This window comes from Centropristis striata, chromosome 19 (genome assembly GCF_030273125.1).
Source record: "Centropristis striata isolate RG_2023a ecotype Rhode Island chromosome 19, C.striata_1.0, whole genome shotgun sequence".
In the NCBI taxonomy this organism is placed as follows: domain Eukaryota; kingdom Metazoa; phylum Chordata; class Actinopteri; order Perciformes; family Serranidae; genus Centropristis; species Centropristis striata.
The window spans coordinates 21,165,706-21,187,452 of NC_081535.1; the positions used below are offsets into that span (position 1 = coordinate 21,165,706).

Sequence of the window (21,747 nt, forward strand, 5' to 3'; positions counted from 1 at the left end):
TCAGTTAATACTGGTTCTGTCATGTGATGATCCACAGCCATTCCCACGGTGCATTTTATGTGTCTGCATCTGTTAAAGCCATCGAGCAACAGGACACTTTGAAGTGTCATAGCTGAGTGCTGCTACCAACAGCTGTACATTAGCATGTTCTCCAGAAGGGGTCAGTAGTGATACAGTTTAGATGTGCTGTTTGGCTCATTCTAAGCCCACAGGATGTTACATGTAAGTGTGAAGTCTGTCCTTGACTCAACTAATGGAAAAAAAAGATTTTCAAGTATTTTGATCCTGATAAATAGTTACATGTTGCCCAGTTCCTGCTTTTCATTTGTGAGGATGTGCTGCTTGTCTTTGTCTTTTTTTTAATCGTAAATTGAATATCTTTGGATTTTTTGAGTGCAAAACAAGCAGTTTAATGCCACTACCTTGGACTTGGATATTGTGATAGCCATTTTAAACTCTCACATGTATAGACTATTTTTATCATTTAGAACATCATCTCCATGTAAATCAATTATAATTAGTTCCAGCCATATCTACAATATCAGGCTGATTAATGCCATTTTGAGATTATCGCCATCAGCCAATGCCTACACTCACAAGTTTGATTATTTCACTGTTAGAGTACTTCACTGAGCCAACACCAGGGACAGCCCCTGTACTAATAGTGTTTTTTTTTTTTTTTTTTTTATTCAAGTTGCACATTCTCATCTTCTCTCAGAAACAAGGATATTCTGTTATTTGCTGATAAATGCACATTCAGCATTTCCTTTTTTTATTTTACAAAGTTTAGTTGTTTTAACGCCTGTGGACATCTACTTAGGATACTTTTAAAACCTTTTAAAATCAATGGTGCAGACAGAGTAAAGATCTACTAATGCAAAGAGAGACTACAAAGGTCTTAAGTAAATGTTTAAGTTCAGCAATGTTGTTTCCCATTTGTTAGTATTCTAAATTAATAATTTACCAGATACAGGAAAAAAATGAGCGTCAGCCATTGAAAAATCCCTAGCAGTCGACCACTGCAGTTACCAGTTTATTAGGTATGCAAAAATTAAATTAATAACAGTCCTTCAATAAATTCCTTAGTTAATAGTTTATGGTGTTGTTGAGTTGTATTGCCATATACTGACAGGCGTCTCTGTTGTTTTGGCCACCCCATCTCTATCAGTGAGGGCAGGCTCAATAATAGAAATGCCTCTCTGTATAATGCAATACAACATCACCAGTTCAGCTCTGCAGCATCAGGATGAGAGAACTGGAAAAAGAAAAAGACCAACTCGCTCTCATCTGTTGACATTTATAGGAGTTTGTTGCTGTTTACACCAAAGCAGCAGTGACTTTATTATATATAATAAAGTCAAGTCGTCTTTTAGAGGGTAAACTATTATCTGCCCAAGGATATTCAAGCAGCAGTAGCAATCAATTGTGTCTTATCCACTCCTCGTGATCCATACTAATATGTTTTGTCACTTCGAGACCAACAAGTTTCATTTGGACTCTCAATCCTTGAATCTTTATGGTTTCTTATCACATGCTGGTTATTTCAGAGCAGTCTAATCCCTGTGCCTCTCTCTGAGGTGTTTTGCTCTAATGGGGGGCTATATTTTAGGTGTAATAGCCAGTATGTGCCACTTTCTGCGTGAGGCCCACTATCTATTTTGAGACAATAGATTGCGCCGTGCTGGGAATCGATACATCTCTCTTTGTCTTTTTGTTTGCTCTCAAAGTGGAATTAGTTCCATTTTCCCCATCAGCTGGAGACTTCACCAGCATTTCTAAGTAATGTTTAACAGCTTAAAAAGTTCACTGACTTTCTTGGTTTTGGGACAATTTAATTCACACAAGTATATTTTATATTCTCAGAAGGCTTTTTTGCTGTTACCAGTGGCCACTGTGTTTCTTTTGAGTGTCCTTGTGTGTGTAATTAATGTTGTCCCTGAGCATGTGTTAAAGGAATATATAGGAGATATAGAGGTGATTATGTTGTTTTCTTGAACTCTTCATAAAAATATGATAACATACACACAGAATAAAATAAAAGTTGAAATTTGCATACAAGAGAAAATTGCTAATCCTTTGTGACATTATATAAAAAAAACTGTACTAACAATTTATTAAGTTCAAACTCTTTACTGGGACTGTAAATATACACTGAATTGCATATAGAATATACTCTGAATTGGATTAGCTCTGTTCTTATTCACTTTTCTTTTGAGGTTTTAGATGAAAAACTGTCATTGTTCTTAAACTACCATCTCAAATGTGACAATGTTTACTTTGCATTACTTAAGATGTATACTAAACTCTTTAAAGTCAACATTTGATATTGTACATGGTACTGAGAAATTTATAAAACTTTGTAAAGCTGCAACGATTAATGAGCAGTAAAATCTGTAGCTATTTTGACATCAAATTGTTAAAATCATTTTTCATGCAAAACTGGAAGAAAATGCAGTTTTTAGCTTCCCAAATATGGAGATTTTCTGCATTTCTCAGTTTAAAATTACATTAATCTGCAAATATTTGGGTTTCAGACTGACAGAACAAAACATCTAAAAACATCGCCCTGGACTTTGAGAAATTGTGTTGAACATTTTTCACTATTTTCTGATGCTTTATGGTGCAAACCATGAATCAATAATCTAGAAAGTAATCAGCAATCAAGTAGCAGGAAAACAACATTTCTTTAGCCCCAGCTGGTCTAACTTGCACTTTTCTTTTTGCTTTCTTGTTTGCTGCCATGCTGATTCCTCTCATTCCTCCATTGGTCCATCAACAGGTAAGACATTTTGACTTTTACCTGTGATTCCTGATGTAACAGGTAGCTCTATTCACTCTAATCTCCCAGGTTTCTTTCTGGTCTCGAGAGTCTGACAGCAGATGCTTTCCCCCAATTCTGAAAGCATTTCATTATGTTTGATTAACATAAATTCATTTAGCTCCATATGCTGCTATTCAACTTAACATTAAGCCCTTGTCGTTGACTCCTGGGTGTGTTTTGGTCATAGAGAGGAACAGGAAATAATGGCTTCCCTCAGGCTGTGCATACATTCACTTGCAAACACCAAACTGAAATGTTTGCTCCTGCTCAGTGATTCTCTACTCAGCACACTTAATGGCTCATGCTGATCACAACAGTAAAGTAAATGCGTTCATCTTGATATATTTATATTCAAGTCATTAGTGCGTCTCTATCCGCCTGCAAGACTTGTTGTTTCCCAACCCTTTCCACTTTGCTCTTGTAGAATAACTATTCAGCATGCTGACTGCCTGGAAAGTGGGCTATTAAATACCTTGTGGAAATGCCTGGTTTTGAAGTAATGCCATCAAAGTGTGTTAAGAAACTTGCAAATCAGCATTATCTTTATTACACCCCATTCTATTAGAAAACACAGCACCATGTTAGACATAAAGGATTAGGCTGTCAGTAGTGTTATTTTTATCATGCCATTGTCTGAGTTACAGACATTTCATTTCCTGTTTTAAAAAGGCAAATCATTCTCTTAAACAGCTGGTAACTGTAGTTTTACTGAAACATTATTTAAGCTAAGGTAAATGTAAAGGTAAAAGTGCATATGATGGGGACTATTTTCTGCAGTAGATGAATACACATTTGATACTATTATTACTAGAAGCAGGATGGTGTTCGTGGCATCTACTCTAATAAACTGCAGCCGATTGTCTCTGTTCATAATGAAGGAACTGTTTCAGTGTAACAGTGTGGCTCCCATATGTGTTTTTAATAGTTTTTAGATACAAGACTTGACTAGAAAGGACTAACCAACTTGAGCATTTTAATGATCATCTCCCCTTTGGTGTTAACTCCTTGTATGAAACTTTGTGGGGTGTTTTTTAAGACCCAAATTTGATTGGTAGCTTTATGAGTACCTGATCTCAGACTGCTTCACTTTTTAAAGGGACGGCTCACCCCAAAAATGAAAACTACATTAGATTAGATATTCCTTTATTAGTCCACCAATGGGGAAATTTTCACAAACATATTACATATTTTGTATGACACAACCCCAAATTTAAAAAAAGAGACACTGTGAACAACATTAATAAAACAAAGTGCATCCAATTCAGAATTCTTTGTATATATTTACCAAATCATACACTCTGATTCATAAAATCACAAAGTATTAGCAAATTATCCATTATTTTTGGAAATCTTGATTGTGAGATATTGGCAATGTGGAAGGAATAGTCTGATACTGGCAGCTCACCTGAGCTCGCTAACATTACAGCTTAGCCAAGCAGGTCGCCATTTATATATCCTTCCCACGCTGTCACAAACACGAGCCTCTTATCCATGAGCAGATATACAATATTAGATGCTTTATACTTTAATATTCTCAAAATTAGATTAGGACAAATGTAAACAATTTGTTCTAGTGTCTCTTGTTTTTCATGTGCTGAATATCTTGCTTCCTTTAATGTAGCCAATATTCAACATTACAGCATAACACTTTGTGAATCATTTATGCTACTTGTTTGGGCCCCATCCCGCACTGCGAGAACTGGCAGTAACATTAAAACAAAAGCCTGTGGTCTACTTTACCTTTTTTTCTTGACCTTTTATTGGCCCTCTGGAGCCAGAAGAGACCAGCAGCAGTACACGAACTCTGCATGACCCTGATTCTCCGGTCCTGCTGTCTATAGGCTCCTGGCCTGACTAACAAGAGCTCATTGTAGGTATCTATTCCCACATTGACTGTTAGGCAGGCAGGACAAATCAGTCAGCTTTGTAATTAAAAAAATAGTGTGGCCTCACACCAGCCAGAGCAACATGACTTCAGTACTAGCCCTTATTTGTGTATATTTATGTGACATCACAGGCTAAACCTCGACACACTTTGTGTTTATCACTGTTTTCTCCATGAGAACTTGATAACGGTGTCTTCAGGGTGTTTCCTGCAGTGCCCTGCAGCAGCGAGTGAAGCCTGGAGGTCCTTACATTCCCTTCGCTACCCGATACGAGGCTCTGACTCGCTCCGGAGTGATGCATACCTACTAATGGTCCTGCTAAAAACTCTCTGTGGGACCGGGGGGAACAGTCAGGCCTATGTTAGAGACATACAGAGACATACACACACTGCTGCATTCTGTCCTTGTGGGTTTATGGGCTGAGGTAATGACAAAAACTCCACACAGCGTGCAGCGTTATGGTCCCCACTGCTCTCACTAGCAACAAGCGGCATCACAGTGAACAATTGTGCAACTATAGAGGTAATGCAGAGGGAGAGTATGAGACAGCAGGAGAGGGATACTTACATCCATTTATCTTGGGACTGTGGGAGGCTTTGATTACAAAGAGGTTGCATTTTGTGTTTTTTACTCAGGCTGTTGTTTGTGACCATGCATATTTGTGACTGCTATGTATGCTTTTGTTTCTGAATTCTTATTCAGTGATGTCTCTGTGGGTTATCACAAGTTTTATAGAGCTTTCAGTCATGATATATCTAATCGTGCCCTTCATCAGTGAATTAATCAGTTAATTCAGTTATAGTGTGTAGGATTTTGTAGGTTCGATTGGCAGCATTGGAGTATAACTTTCATAATTATGTTTTCATTAGCATATAATCACCTAAAAACAAAGACGAAGATTGGGTTTTTGTTGGCACCTTGTTTCTACAAAAGTCCAAACAGACGAAATAAAAAAAATGGCTTTTGAGAGGGCATTGTTACGTTTCATAAAGACGTCTCTACTCATAAATTGTGTATAATGATGAACAGCTCCCCAAAAGTGAAGCCAAAACATCTTGATCGCCCCCTAGTGGCTGGCTGCAGTATGTCAGCAGATGGAACATGGGCCAACCTAAAAAAATCTAAGTACACTTGGAATACATTATTTCCAAAGATGGTTTCTGTCATTTAAGGTCATTATTATCACTCGAATGTTTGTTCAAATGTTACTTTTTCTGATAAGTTTAGTTCTAATAAGATATTTGATTCTATAAAAGGGGGTGTAACTTCATGATCGACAGCTTTAATTGATTGTGATTGATTCTGAAGTTTATGGGTGGGACCTTGATGCCATGGCACCAACAGCCCATCACTACTACATAATTCTGGCTTCAAATGTGCAAGATGAAAGTTCCTGTTTCTGGGATATTTTGGCTTCATTTTTGTGCAGTGAGAGGAAGTGGACCCGCTTTGTCCATCTTTATATAAAGTCTGTAATTCTACTACACACTTGGAAAGGGAGTGGTGGGGAAGGGGGTACTCAGTTGGTTAAACCTCACCCCTAGACGAATTCCTACACACTGCTCCTAAAAGTCTAAATATGTGATACCATCAGTACACACTGTCTTTGTTGTTGGCTACGGGAAGCAAAAGTTTCTGGTTTTGAAGGACTTCTGATAGGACTAGGACATTGTTGTTGTAGTAATGGTATCAGACAGGAAATCCAATACTTGGAAGCAGAAGGGATAACTTGACTGTCACTCTTTAAATGTGTAACCACAATTTCTGTTCATTTGCTCAACATTAAACATAAAATCATAGTTTGTTGTTTCGTAAACTGGACTACAGGTTAACACAAAGTCACCTGCTGGTTTTACTTTGCTTTAGAGTGGATTTCTGCCACTTTGTAAGCTGCAAGACAAATAGTAAATGTGTGTGGTGCTGGCTGACTGCCCTGACTACTTGCTGCTCTGCACAAATTACAGAGGAGTGAGACTGCTCCACAAAAATCCCTAACACATACTGACAAATTCTGACTTAAGATGGTACAACACTATATAAGTGCAGGTCCATATTGAAATTCACATTATATCATTATAAACACAAGATAGCATCAATAGCATGCTTATGATACACACAGTTTTAAAAATAAAGTAATTATCAACCATGTCTGGCTTTTATCAGATTACTTTTTATGGAAATCGCAATGAAAAAAACATTCTAACATCTCCCAGTCCCATTGTGCACACACATTCATGCGTCCTTGCAATTGTGCATGGGTGTCATTATGTCTAGTTGTGGACTATGGTCCATCTGCCTGACCCTGTCCTTCAGAGCACTCTCTGATTGGCTGTTTGACACTTTTTAACAGCCTATTTACATCTGCTTCTGATAGGCCATCACTCCCTGCCATGCCTTTCTTGCCTAGGGAGGCAAATTAAAGCGGTTCAGCTGTAAAACCCGGAGCATGACTTTAACTGGATCAGGACTCACTAACAGTGGGTTGTTGTTTTTCCTTCTCTGTAGGGCTTGTTTACCGACCAGCTGCTGTCTTATCTGTGAGTCTGTAACAGATTAGTTTGACTGATGAAGGGGAGTAAAACAGTCTATAATCTGATAGCTGTCTAGTTAAATCCATTCCACTGGATCCCTTATCTTTGCATGTTTTCTCTGCAGCCCAAAACTTTTTCTCCTGTTGTTCTCAAGCACAAAGCACACACACACACACACACACGCGCTCTCTCTCTCTCTCTCACACTCTGTTACACACACTCACACAGGAGTTGAAGATAGTGGTTTTGGATACATATCTGTGTTACAACAGACTCTTTCACTTCTTTATGAAAGAGAAGGAACTGGCTTTTTGACTGTCTATAAAATTCCTCTAGTGTACTCTGGAACTGGGAACAGGAACAGCTTTCCTGTCATTCAGGATACACACTCACAGTATTCCGGACATCATGCCTCTGGGATCTCGCTGTGGGAAACTTTGAGGGGGAGTGTTCAAAGGTGGAGCTTAAGTCTCAGCTTGTGGGACAGGACACAAGTATTGAACAGAGGTGGATGCTTTATGGGTTTAATCTTTCCTTTCTCCAGTGGGTTTCACAATGGAGTGGATTTGATCAGGACACAGTCCACGAGGACTTAGGTAGACTGTGAGTGACTGCAAAGAGGACTCTTTAGGGAAGTTTGCGATAAACAAGAGTTGAAGTCCATGAGAATGTTGCCTGGAGTTTATCTGCACTGAAACCAGATTCAAGAAGACTTGTTGAGATATCTTTTGAGTGGAAACTATAGCACCATGGCCGGGGTCACTAGGAAGGGATCTGGAAGACCCTCATACTACTACAGATTCCTGGGCAAGTCCAGACTGCAGCGTCAGCGAAGCCGGTCACGCAGCCGCACCAGGCCGGCTGCCAGCAGGGGTAATAAATACTACTACTACTGCTAAAAAAGTTCGCTAGGCAGCCTTGTATACACCACAATACACAGGGTTTCGTTTCTGCAACATGTAGCTGATAAAACTCAGAAAAGACAGATATGTAGCTCACTAACAGGCTAATCATCATTTAGACTTCTCTTTACACATTTAGCGACACAGGAAGAGGCTGTTCCCCTTTTCAAACCTTTTTTATTATTCATATGAGAACTACTTACATGGTAACATTATTTTTGGACACCATAGCAACACTCATGTGTTTGTGCTTCATGAGAAACACAGTGAGCTGACAGTTTGGTGTCACTATTCACAAGGTGATGCTACTCTCAAATTGCACAACCACAACTTGACAGCTCACGGCTCAGTGTCAACTTGTTTGAGCTCCATTCTGTTCAGACGTGAATATTTTTTGTTCCTACACTGTAAAACTTTTCAATGTAAATTTACAATATTTTACTGGTAGCAGCTTCACATGCAAAGTAGTTGTTTTTTTGTGTTTTTTTACAGTTTCTTACTATATTTTAGAAATGCAGTGTGTTACTTTACTTACACCATATTAGGCTACTGTATTCTTGTTAATTTACAACACTTAGGTTCACAGTTCTGTCAGTAAGTTACTGGATATCTACAGTACCCTTTAAACCTTTTAAGTGGAAATTTACTGCAATTAATTGGAAGCAGAATACTGTATTTTTTAAACAGCTTTTTAACATTTTTTTTTTTTTTTTAGAAATACCGTGAATTTGCAGTAAAAAGTATATTACTATATTCTTGTAAGTTTACAACACAATTAGGATCATCGTTTTTTATTACTTAAACTTAAATTACTGTACATGTATAGTACAATTTAAAACTTCTCAGTGTAAATTTACAGTAAATTCTTGTTAATAATTTCATTCTCTGCACACATTTTCCCCAGATTGTATCCAATATGATAATAATAATAATAATAATAATAATATTGCAAACATACATACAATTTGGCTCAACGTGCTTCACATTGTGACATTAAAAGCAAAATTAAAAATTAAAAATGCAAGATAAAAACATTATTTGAAATGTACTAAGAGAAAAAGATACAGTTGAACAGCAGAAAAACAAAAGTAGTAAAACTGGAAGGTGAAAAAAATCAAAAAGATTAAAATATACCGTTTGACACAACAATTTAGCAACAAAACAAATGCTTCAAGTCAGTTAGTTAGTTTTCTACACTGAATAACTACTTTTCTTCAGCTAGCTCGTGTCCTCCAGCGATCTGTTTCTTTCACTTTGCTGCCTTTTTCTGCCTCTCAGTACTCCTGCACTCGCTACTGGAGGCACTGTTTGAACCGCAAGGTTATAGTGATAAGTCTGCCCCCAAGGCTTAGCTCAAGTTACTTGAATTGAGAGAAAAAAAAGTAGTAGCTCTGAAATCTTCAGCCTATTGATTTTTTGTTCCAAGTGAACTGCTGTAACTTGCCAACGAAGATATTAAGTAAAAGACTGTTGCGTATCTGTTGCTCGGTTGCTGTGGATATGATGCAAACTTTGTGGAGACAAATTGCAGGAAAACATCAGGCTCACTTTCGCTGAAACTGAACCCTGCTTGTATTTGTCTTTGCCCATAAGTTGCATTATGTAAGTGTAGTTAGTCTTTTATAGTAAGAGACAGACAAGGACACCAGAGAGAGACAAACAGAGTGTGCAGGTGCCCGTTTGTATGTCTTTACTTTGTTTCTCTATCTGATGAAAGAGGTGCTTTGAAGTCTCCCCCTGTCTGTATCATTCAAAGACATGCACACATGCACACATACACACACACACACACGCGCACGCATGTATTTGAGCGTATGCACAAAGACGCACACACTCTGCCTTGATCTTTGTGGCTAAGTGCAAGCTCCTCTCACAAAAAAAACTTTTTTACACACTACACATTAACGCAGTGACACGCAGACAGGGTGAGGAGAGGTTATTCCCAGATGAAGGAAAAAGACCACTCTCGAGAGCACCACACACTTTGATTTTTGTGGTCAAGATAGTTGAAAGAAGTTGTGGTTTGTGCTTTGCATGTCCCTAAACTTGTAACTGCGTGTTATTGTACATCAGTGGAGACTTTAATGTGGGCCCGTCGGCAGAATCCATCACATGGTCATCTGACCTAATCTCCTGACTCGAGGGAATTATTATAATTTAATCAAAAGGAAGCAAGTGGTTTTTGATGCTGCGAAGAACGTCAGAGCTGCTGTCTCTGTATCTGCGTCATGGCCAGCATTATTCATATTTTTTAGTAGTGCAACAAGTACTGATATTCCACATCTGTTTTGCTTTCTAACAGCAGATATAAGTAGTATTTTTTATGACTATCACATGACTACATGTATGTGAAAAGAGTCGCTTGTAGTGATGAATCCCACAGAGGATTATCACACAACTATGCAACTCCCCTCAGCTATACAGAGCTTTAATCCTCAGATCATTGTTTTGGTTTTAAAACTCACAACCCAACAGTTTTGGTTGAGTCTCACAGCTCTCATCAGTCTTGTTGCCAGAATAAGCAGGCAGTTGTTTTCACCCACCTGCACCAAACAGCAGATGCACCAAGTTAGTAACTAGCTAAAGAACTAAAGAAGTAGTGTAGCATTTAACTGTTTTTGTTGTTTTATGAGTAAGTGGAGACCAAAACAGAGCTAAAAGTGCAAAAAGTAGCTATATCAGTGTACTTTTGTTTCTGTTGCTCTCACACGGCAGTTGCGTGCATTTGACATGCACATGTGCTAATATATAAATCCAATTAGGAAGCTGGTTACACGTATGCACCGCCAAAAATGTGCTTTTTCCAGGAGAGATCAGGATTGTCTAACCCCCTGCCCTGATTATGTAAACCAGGTTTCTTGGTTTCGTGACACAGATGATGAGCTTACAGTGGAAAGCCAAAAGTAACCTGGGTACTTAAGCAGGTAAAATGCCACGTTGGGCTAATCTAGCAACTTACTTGCTTGATCAGGTAGAATTAAACACAGCTGAGGATGGAAGTAGCTAATGAGTGAGCTAGCGTGTCTGCTTGTCACCTGCTTAAGAGTTGGACATGCATTGTGCTGACTGGGCACTCGTAAGAAATTGATGGTGGGTAATGACAAATTTTAAGAGCTGAAGTGTAAGCAAGCATTTCAATTATCCTGTAAACAGGGATTAAAACCTGTGTTGGTTACCATTGGTCATTTTGATTTATTTTGCCATGTAAAGTAAAGGCACAAATCATACAGCATGCCTATTTTTGTTAGACGATATGTTGTTCAATAAATGATTGCCATAAACGATATAATTGTAATTTTAAGACCAATTTTCTGCCATTTTCTGCCATCATGATAATATAATAGGATTATAATGCAAGTACACCCTTTCAAAGAGCAGTTTTAATTCTTAAGAATATTCACCTATGGATGTGAAAAAATAACAAAATATCCTCAATAAATAAAACAGCAGACCAGAAATGACATATAGCAGTGTCTCTGTATTTTTCATTTCTGTTCATTGGGCTTGGTTGCTGTGAAAACATGCTAGGCGCTGCACCCAGGACTTATAATAGTCAGTAAAACCTGCTTTTTGTCTGGCTTCATGTTGCCTAAAGTGTAGGTGACATTATAAAGTAATAAAAACCTGCAAACTAGGGCTGGGCCATATGGAACCAAAAGTCATATCCCGCTATATTCGGGCTGAATATCGATATACGATATATATATCCCTATATTTTTTATCTCAAAGTGAGAGAAAATGTTCAGTCAAAGTCAAAGCCAAATATGTGACAAATAGTTTTATTGAACCTGATTATTTAAGTGAAAATAAATTCTGTATAACAACAGGGGTACCTTTTAAAAAAAATAAAGCTCCACAAAGTACACATTTAAATAAAAAAAAATATAAAAATAGCCTCTGAAAAAAAATGGGCCAATCTTTTTCTGAAATAAATATATTTAAATGTGATATGGAATTAGACCATATCAGATATATGTCTCTTTTTATCTTCAGTCTTTCTTAACAAATTTAAATTATAAAGTCCTGGCTGTAAATTTTTCCATCCCATCAGAATGAGACATTTTGGTGGAATAGCAGTGGATATCTTTATCAAAGTAAAGTTTCCGTCTCTTGTTTTGTTGATGTTCAGAAGACTTACTGGACTGAAATAAATGAGAAAAGAATAACAAACATTACAAAATAACTAAATATGACAAACCCTAAGGGCAGCTTTTATATATAAAGAAAAAAAAAAAAGAACTATATCGATATATCCGATATGGTCTAATTCCATATCACATTTAAAGATATGTAGATATATTTTTTATATCGATATATCGCCCAGCCCTAATGTAAACACAACGGGTGATATTCAGGTCAGCAAAAATAATTATTATGTCCATATTTCACACTGCAAGATGTAATTAGCACAGTACACCTGAAGTATTGCAAGAACACCTTTATGTGATCACCACAAAGACCCAGCAGCAGCTCTACTCCATGATTTCTTAATCATATCACTACTGCAATATCAATGTAAAAAAGAAGTACATAAACAGTGATAGAAGAGTCCATCTGTGCTGCCCGCCCCTCAGTGTGTCTGTATGTTTTTGCAAATTTATTTGAATATGGCTTGTGAGAAGGAAAAATAAACTTTTTTTCTCTCCAGTAAACAGTTCTATGTGCCTGGAGCTAGATGATGCGATATCGCTGAAATGTGTCTCATTCGAGAAGCCAGGCAGCACAGTCTATAAAGGCAGTTCCTGTTCACCAACACGAGCAGCTATTTGAGTTTATCTTGAGGAAGTTAGTGCAGCCCCCTCTCTGTGTGTTCGCTGTCACTGGACAGATCAGGTGGCGGTTGCGTGAGCTCATGTGTTATTGTTTTCTCAGCGTGTGTGTGCATGTCAGCGAGGCGTTATCTGCGAATGGAAAAGTTATATCAGCCCGGTTCACCATCACATCACTCTGGATCTGTTTCCCCCTTCTTTCGCAGGGGTTGCTGACATTTACATACAAAATGACTGCTTATCTCAGAGACGGGCAGAGAAAGAGAGAGCGCATTGTCTGTTCTGACTTGTTATGCTGTTTGGAAACTCTTGATGCAATCAAAGCCTTTGTTCTAAATTCTCCTGTGAATGGAATATGTTCACTTTCTTTAGAACAGATCCCATCATCTATCTCTTTTCATCTTCAGTCTTTGTTAACAACTTTAAATTATAAAGTCCTGGCTGTAGTAAACTTTTCTATCCCCTCAGAATGAGTCATTTTGGTGGAAAAAATAAGTGGATATCTTTATCAAAGTAAAGTTTCTGTCTCTTGTTTCGTGCCTGATGTTCAGAAGACTTACTGGACTGATATCAGCTTGTTATATGAAACTCTAGCACCGGAAACCTTGCATATAAATATTTTTTTGCAAGTTAGACAGTGTGAGGGAGCTTTCAACTTTTGATCTACTCGTCCCTCTCCTACGCATCTGTCTCATGAAGTAGATGTGCCAAGAGTTTTTCTGGTTGAGTTGTTATTGCTTGCCATCATATTGTTGTATGTGGTATCAGATAGTCTGCCATCAGGGGTTCAGCTTATCCTGTTCTTGCTGACCCATATTTTCACTTGAAAGCTGGCAGCACCTTACCTTAACACCAGCTGCCAAATGTGTTACAAACACACACAAGCATACTATTTTAAAACATTCATCTCTTACATTATTCCCCAGTCTTCCATCTCATATTTTAGTAAAGATAAATAAGATAAAAATGACTCTGATATACAGTCTGTTCAGTATAAAGCTAGAGCCAACAGCTGGGTGGTTAGATTATGGAGACTGGCTCTGCCTAAAGTTAAAAAGAGAAAAAAAAAGGCTAAAACTAGTTTTAGGGATGAACCATTAATCGTAATTTTAACAACATTCCAATGTGGCCTTGAGCATATCCAAATTGCAGCAGCTGTAATATTTGTTAAAGGAACAATATGTCAAATAAACTATTCTAAATTAAGTATTGTGGATCCCAGCCTGAGCTTTTTAATACATTTTTTCAATGAAAAGGAGAATGTGGCTCATATTGCATTTCAAATAATTGCAATTAGATATATTTATTATATATTATATATTTATCAAATATCTTTCAGCCCTATAATAAACATTATCTCTAGTGTCCAAGTATAAATAGTAGTTTGTGGTCTTAGGGGTCTATTTAATTGCTGTGAGTGGACAACCAGACTTTGTACGGATTAAAGATGATATAGTGTTAATTATAAATTATTGCACACTCGTATTGTAGTCATCATTTTGTCCCTTATTAACTGTTTCTTACCGAGTACCTGTATTTCCATGAGATCAGTTATTAAAAAAGTTATATTTTCATGTCTGATTTGATTATAAAGCAGGTCTAAGTGTTATATAAATACTGAAAGGGAGGATAGGCAAATTTTGTCTCCTTTGGACTGAGCCAGACGAGCTGTTTCCCTGTGTTTACAGTCTTTATGCAAAGCTACGCTAACCATTTCCTGGATCCATGAGAAGACACCACTCTCATCTGATCCTCTCATTTACCTTTATTCAAAAAGTTGCTAAGCATAATTGCAAAATGATTCCTTTAAAAGTGCAATGCTTTGATGCTGAACATTTCTTGAAGTAATACAACATCAGTACAGTACAGTATAGCTCAATATGACATACAGTCTCAGTGGGCTGTACAGGCCCACTCTAACAATGGTTGCACTCTTAAAACGAGGAAGAACGAAACTAAACAAAAAAGGGAAAAATTACAAGAAAGGGGAAAGGGAAACTTTGTCAGAGGAAGTTTAGTGCTGATGGGAACCAGACAATTTCAGAACAATAAAACAAATCCAACAGTAGTAGTTGCATAACAAGCCAACATGTCCAAAGAGGTATAAGCTTTAGACAGTAAGTGCTGGAAAAATGTTTGACTATATTTTAAATACATTGACAGACGCAGGCACTGACAGCTCTGTGACTGCTCCAGTGAGAGCAGCAACCAAACACAACTCAGCATGCAGTAACAGCAGCAAAGTAACAACTGCGTGAAAGTGTGAAATATCACAACAGTTAAAAAAAAAAAAGCCTGTAGCTTGCGAGAAACTGTTTGAACTACTCAATAACAACTCAATAATGCATTACCACAGACAGTTATGGCACGTAATCATATTCTCAATGGGTCATTATCAAGAAGCACTTTTGATCCGGGCTTCTGCGTCATGTTTAGTTTCTGCCAGGCTGTTTATGATGTAGCCAGATGATGGGAAGTGAGGACAGAAATAAGGCTGTTGATGGGAAACATGGCCAGAACAGCACAGCGAACATAATGACTGCATACGTTACATTTGTGTACACAGGAAGGCTGGAAACAAGTCTGTACTAATGATTCATGCCTCAAAGTGTTAATCTACTTTAAATATTAACATGATGGAGATGAAACATAGATTTAGAGCTCAGCAGCGCACAGTTCAGACCTTAACTTTACGGCCAGTGGAATCACTTTTCCTGTTTTCTTTCAAACAGATTAGCCCTTTGATCTGTTTTTGCAGTTTGTGCCCGAGCATCCTCTCTGAGATTAAGGTCATGTTTTAGTAAAACAAAGGCTTCACTAATAAGCAGAGGCAACCCCCATTCTTTGATCATTTTGCCTTAATTTTCAGCATATAAAATCAGGCCAAGGGACAGGAGAATATATGAGATAACACTGAAGAAATTAACAAAGATAAGAGTAAAAAATAATTTCCTATCTGCTTTGTCAGGACTGTATTATCAGCATGAATGGATTATTGAACTGGCCTATTGGGCACAGGCCCAGGGGCCAGAAGGGTCGCCCCCCCCCCTGGCCTTTACCGACAAAATGTCACTCAAAGAGACATGTGCCAATAGATGATGATGGATTATATGGGCAAAATGTTCTATCCCCATATAGGTAATTTCAAATCTTGATAATAATACATAATAAAGAGTAACAAAACAATTGCAAAGAGATGCAAAATGACTACAAAGAGATACACAACGGCTACAATAGGAGCAAATCGACTACAAACAACCACAAACAAAATCAAAAAGACAAAAAGACAAAAACGATTACAAAGCACAAAACAACTACAAAGAAACACAATACCATAAGGACATGTGTATTGACTGCAACAAGACACAAAACAGCCATGAAAAGAAGCTAAACAACAATAAAGTCTGCATGTCCTGCTCCTAAAGGGGAGAGTTGTTGGGGCCTTTTGCACATCTCTATAGTCCCGTAATCTGCCCGTGATTATAGGATGAGAAATGAAAATGTAATCAATTGCCTCTGGCACCATATAATGGGGAAGCAGAGACATGAGACAGGGGGCAGGGACAGTTAATATAGCAATCAAGCAGTGAAGTGAGACCGCCAGGATTCTCCACATCATCTCAATGTTTAACCCAGGATTACTTTCTTATCTGTCTCATCTCTGGAGTCTGTGTCCTTGTCTACCCCCTTTTCCCTCAGCTTGGTGAATCATGGAGACGGGCCAGATGACGCAGTCACTTTCTGAGCACCCAAAAGAGTCCAATAACAGGGGGACAGGTGCAGGCTAATCCCCCCCTAATCCATAGATATCAACTCAGATTACAAACCAGAGCCGGAGAGCGATTTGAGGGGAAATAGCTGTAGAACTATAGAGGATCATTGCCATCCTGCACCCTGAAAACATATAGCTGACAGTACGTGCAAGGAAGCATAGATTTTTCAGATGCAATAAATGCACACTGTCAAGGTTAGATGAATTATAGTGTTTATCTTACTTGCATTTGTTTAGCCATTGCTATCCTTTTCTTTCCTGGAACTTTGCTAAAAAAAAACATTGAAAGCAGTCCAACTTGGTTTTGCTTTTAATTCCAACCACAATATGTAATGAAAAAAAGACACATGCACAAACACATTTGCATCCAAAACCAATCCATAAGATCGGATCTCAATAGTCATGCACAAGTGATGCGCATAACTACATTGTAAAAAAAGATAAACAATAGCTACTCAATAAAATTGAGGCAACAGATTGCACGCAATATTATTAATTAAACCAAACTACGTTACAAGTTGAGTTAATAGCAACTTAACAGGAAGTGCCTGTCAATTAAAAACGGACTAATTCTATTGTGTTGGAGTCATTCAAAATTCTCTTGATTTAGAATTACATACATATAAATATTATATTTAATGTGATCAAAATAAGTAGATTATATCTCAAACATTTTTATGTTAAAGTTACTTAAACAACTGCCTCAAAATCAAGGACGCATTTATATTTAATACATTTGATCAAATATATTAAGTCAAATGAAATGACTGCTAAATAATTTATTACAGTGTACAACTTTGCCAATAAAGTCGGCCTGTCAATCTAGTTTTACCTTGTGCAACCTGTGTTTTCAGCGGGGAAACCATCTCCAAGAGCTGTCACATGTCAGTTTGTTAACGTTATCAAGTGACGGCGAGCCTGCACGGGGTGTTTGTTTCATATCTGAGCGTCTGCTAGTGGATGTTATTGAAGTTAGTGGGATCTCGGTCGGCAGTCGCAGGAATGTTACTGCTGTGTCGCCCCCTGCACAAACACAAACTTCCTCCTTCTGCAACCCAGTCTTCTTCTCCTCCTCCTCCTCCTCCTCCTCCTCCTCCACCACCTCCACCCTTCTCCACTGCCTTCCCATAACACACTGCAGACAAAGGCATGCATGTGCCAAACCAAACATGAAGCAGAGCCCCTCTCTCTGGATTTCGCTAGAACACGGTCAAATATAGAATCCAGCTTGAATCAGCTGTGGTGCTGCTTGCACTTTTTACACTGTTTATTAAGTTAAGATAAGATAATATAAGCTAAGATAAGATATGACTTATCCCGCAGTGGGGAAATGTAGTCGTCACAGCAGCTCAAGAAACAGACATATAGATATAAAAATCAGAATAAAGAATATAAAAAATAAGACATACATATAATACACATTATACATAAATTAATTCATTAATTTATTTATTATTAACATATATTTTTTTTGTGTTTGTTTGTTTTCCTGAGAGTACTTTGCATTTTTCAGACATTGCACATTAGAGAAAACATATGTTGGCATGTTAAATAGGTTGTTGCATGTAGTAGTATGAACATCAATGAATGAATATATTTAAATGTATGCAGAGGATATACAAAGTACCGTATAAGTGGTATATGACATACATAATAAAAAATATGCAGAAGGCCTAATATACTTTCTATAGGATTCATTTGATTGGTTGCATATTCTTAAATCACATTATCGTGTCTGATTCTGGCATAACTTCCAGGTGTTTCGATGTTTTTATCATTCCTCCAGCAGAAAGTTAGTTGACTTTATCAGAACTAGTGGCTGTTATAGGCTGAAATGACTCTCTTTTACTCCCTCGTGTCCACAGAGTCGCTCCAAGGAGACGTAGCAGTACCTCTTTATCACCCCATCATCTCTGCACTGTGTAAATACCACATCTCAGAGGTCAAAAGTCCAGTGCTGTCCTCACAGTTCAGCGTTAACACATTAGAGTCTCTGTGTACCTACTCTTCCCCCTCTCTCTCCTCTCCCCTGTCTCTCTCACTCTCTCACTAACACAAGGTTTTAGACTAAGCCATAAAGCTTGACAATTCAAAGCTGTGCCTGTAATACAGTGTGTGCCTGGGTGGGCCCTCCACTGTGACCTCCATTACATGGATCACTGTTCGACTGGGAGTCAGAAATACCACTAATGAGACTTTGCCTTCTGACAAAATAAATGAAAGGAGAAATCTCCTCTCTGGCAGATTGCTCTTTGATTGACATTAATTCACAGTTTATATTCCAGAGACAGACAGAGCCTCTTTCTTTTGATTTCTTTTTTTTTTTATTTGCAGCACAGCAACTATCAGCCAGTCAAGACAAGTTCTAGTTGTCTTGTCCTTGAGGGGAAAAACAGAAAAGTGATGTATTTGTGAAGGAGGGAGGAAGAGAGGAGGGGTGGACCAAGAGAAAATAGTCCTTCAGGTAGAGAGAACACAGTAAACACAGTTTGACAGCCTGTGATTTTCGCTGCACATTTCACCGGCCCACAGAGAATGTATGTGTATATATATGTATGTGTTTGAATCCTCTCCTGCTTTTCCCTCCTGTCATAACACGAGCACTCTGCATTCTCTTCGGAGGCTATTTTTCCGCCCTCGGGGTATAGACTTCTTGAAATGCCGACACGTGCAGCTATTGATAACAGGATCCTGTGCTTAAACTCTCATTAGCTGGATGAGCACAGGTTGGATTATGTGCCTGCCTTGTTCCAATACCCAATTTAAAGTGGCTATTAGAATATTTTAATATTTATAGTGGATCAAATGACTATGTGCATTAGAAAGTTGTCGTTTGGGAGTCGCATTCTCCCACTTAATCCTTCATTCATGCATCAATATATGTAATTTAAATTTATAAAGCAGGACTTTGAAATTGGCTTCTGATACATAATTAATCAGAATTTAAGTAAATATGTTGTACGTTTTGGCTCTGACTCAGTTAAGCAAGATACAACAATATTACCACCAACATTAAAGGGACAGTTCACCCCCAAAACAAACCTACGCATTTTTCCTCTTGTCTGTAGAGTCACTTATTAACCTAGATTTTTTTTGTTGTTGTGAGCTGCAGAGTGTTGGAGATATTGGCTGTAGAGATGACAGCTTTTTGTCAAATTTAATGGAACTAAATGGCTAGGAGGAAGCGAGGGTCTAGCTAGACCAAGGAGGACACTATTAATGTACACCACTTCTCTGTGGCATCTACTGTTGAGCTGCTCTCCCCCCCCTAAAAATCCACTGCCAGTGCCCACAATCCCTTATTAGCTATAAAGGGGGACTCATGGCTCACTCAAAGCCTCTCATCAATGATTGGATGAATGATTTCTTCTGCACAGTGATACAGCTGTAGTGTAGTCTTCAGAAAAATAGTTCCTACTAAGTTCCTACACTAAAATGTCTTTGGATTATGTTGAGAAAACGGGTCAGGATTTCTTAAAGACACATTGCTGTTGAGTTTTCAAATGGATTATTGTGGCAATTCGAGCACCACGAGCTGAGTATCATCTGGTTCCATTAGATTCAAGAGAAGGCAGACATCTCTATGGCCGATATGCAACATTTGGCAACTCACACCAAAACAAGTAAGACAGATAACTAGCACTACAGGTATGAGGAAAAATATGTACGTACCTCTGATTTTCTGGTGACTGTGCCTTTAAAGGACAATCAGAGCCCTGTACTGTGAAGCGAGTTCAACATACCCAAGATATCTTCTCGTTGTCTCGCTTCACTAAACCTAACAACCGCAGTCACGGATAAGTGGCATCACGAAGGTGGTTATCAACTTTCTTAGTTCCAAGTTTAGTTATCAGGATTCTTAGTTCCAAAAAGGGTGTGCCAAGAGAATTGATTGGTTAGTAGGCGGTGCTTTTATAGATACTGATCTCTTATCGAGAACATAACCTGGTCCCGGCCAGGTTAGCTTTTCAGCATGAGTTGTGATGGTGATCCAGCCAGATTAAAAGAGAACCACCTTTGTGATACTGAAAACCCAGGGTTAGAGCTGAAGTTATCTCGCTTACCCTCAAATCCAGCTTTTTAGAACAGGGGTCAGGATTTGGGACTAAAGATGATGTTTTGTTTTTTTATCGCAAGATATTTATTTCAGGGTTTGGTGGAGACGAAAAAAGAGTGAATATTGGCCTTACGTTCGTCAAGTGGCCACGAACAAGACTCAAAAAATAAATGCAATGGATGCTTCACATCTAATAGATGTGTAAATAGATAAATAATTTAAAAAAAACTTTGATTTATATGTACCCTTAACTAGCAGATAAGGTGCTATTTTTCTCTGTTGTGACTGAAACTAGAATGTATAACAGATTTAGCCAGTAGACCCAAACTAGTCACCACAGAAAGGTTGTCAAATTTGTTTGTGCTTGCCTCAATTAACTTGTTAAGTTGAAATAATGTTTGAGCAAGACTGTACACAGCATTCACTACACAGAAACAGCAGCAAAAATGTTCATGGACATGTCTTTTCAGTGGCTCGGAGGGACTTTTGGTCATTTGTAGGAAAACAAATCAAAAAGACAAAAGAGTGATTATTAGTGGCACCAGCAGTACAGAGTGTAGATATTGAATGTTCTTTTCTTGTCGCTATCATTTGTAGGCAGATTAAAAACCCCGTGCAACAACAAGTTACAACAACCTTTTTGAATTTCCTCTTTCATCACAGAGCCACTTAGCACAGCCAGCTCCTCCAGTGATAAAAGATCATAAAGCACATCACTCCAGGCAAAATGTGTTGAGAAAGTCAACTGTCATTATTATTATTATATGAGCACAGCACTTTGGCACAGCCACACCAAAAATAAGTCGTTATGCAAAATGCTCTTCATCCATTCTTGTTTGTCCCCTTAGATGATTAACTAGATGTTATCAGTTGTGTGTCTGTGTTCTAACAGTTTTTGTGACACATTTCCACCTGCCTGTCCAGACTGCTGTTTCCCTGTACACCTCACACAATATGAATCACTCATACTATTGTCATCCTGTTTGTCTCCCCTTGATAGCAACGTACA

General features: G+C 38.1%; 1 protein-coding gene across 3 annotated transcripts in view; it reads left to right on the forward strand.

Moving 5' to 3' along the window:
• Positions 1-21,747, forward strand: part of LOC131992217 (disabled homolog 2-interacting protein-like) — a 207,886-nt gene that overhangs the window by 78,696 nt on the left and 107,443 nt on the right. For 2 of the 3 annotated variants that reach the window (XM_059357703.1, XM_059357704.1), the window contains exon 1: positions 7,444-8,111. The exons of the other annotated variant lie outside the window; for it this stretch is intronic. In XM_059357703.1, the coding sequence (XP_059213686.1) occupies positions 7,988-8,111 (124 nt within the window). In that variant the 5' untranslated portion in view covers positions 7,444-7,987. Of the gene's footprint in view, positions 1-7,443; positions 8,112-21,747 lie in introns of those variants that run through there. 3 annotated transcript variants of the gene reach the window in all.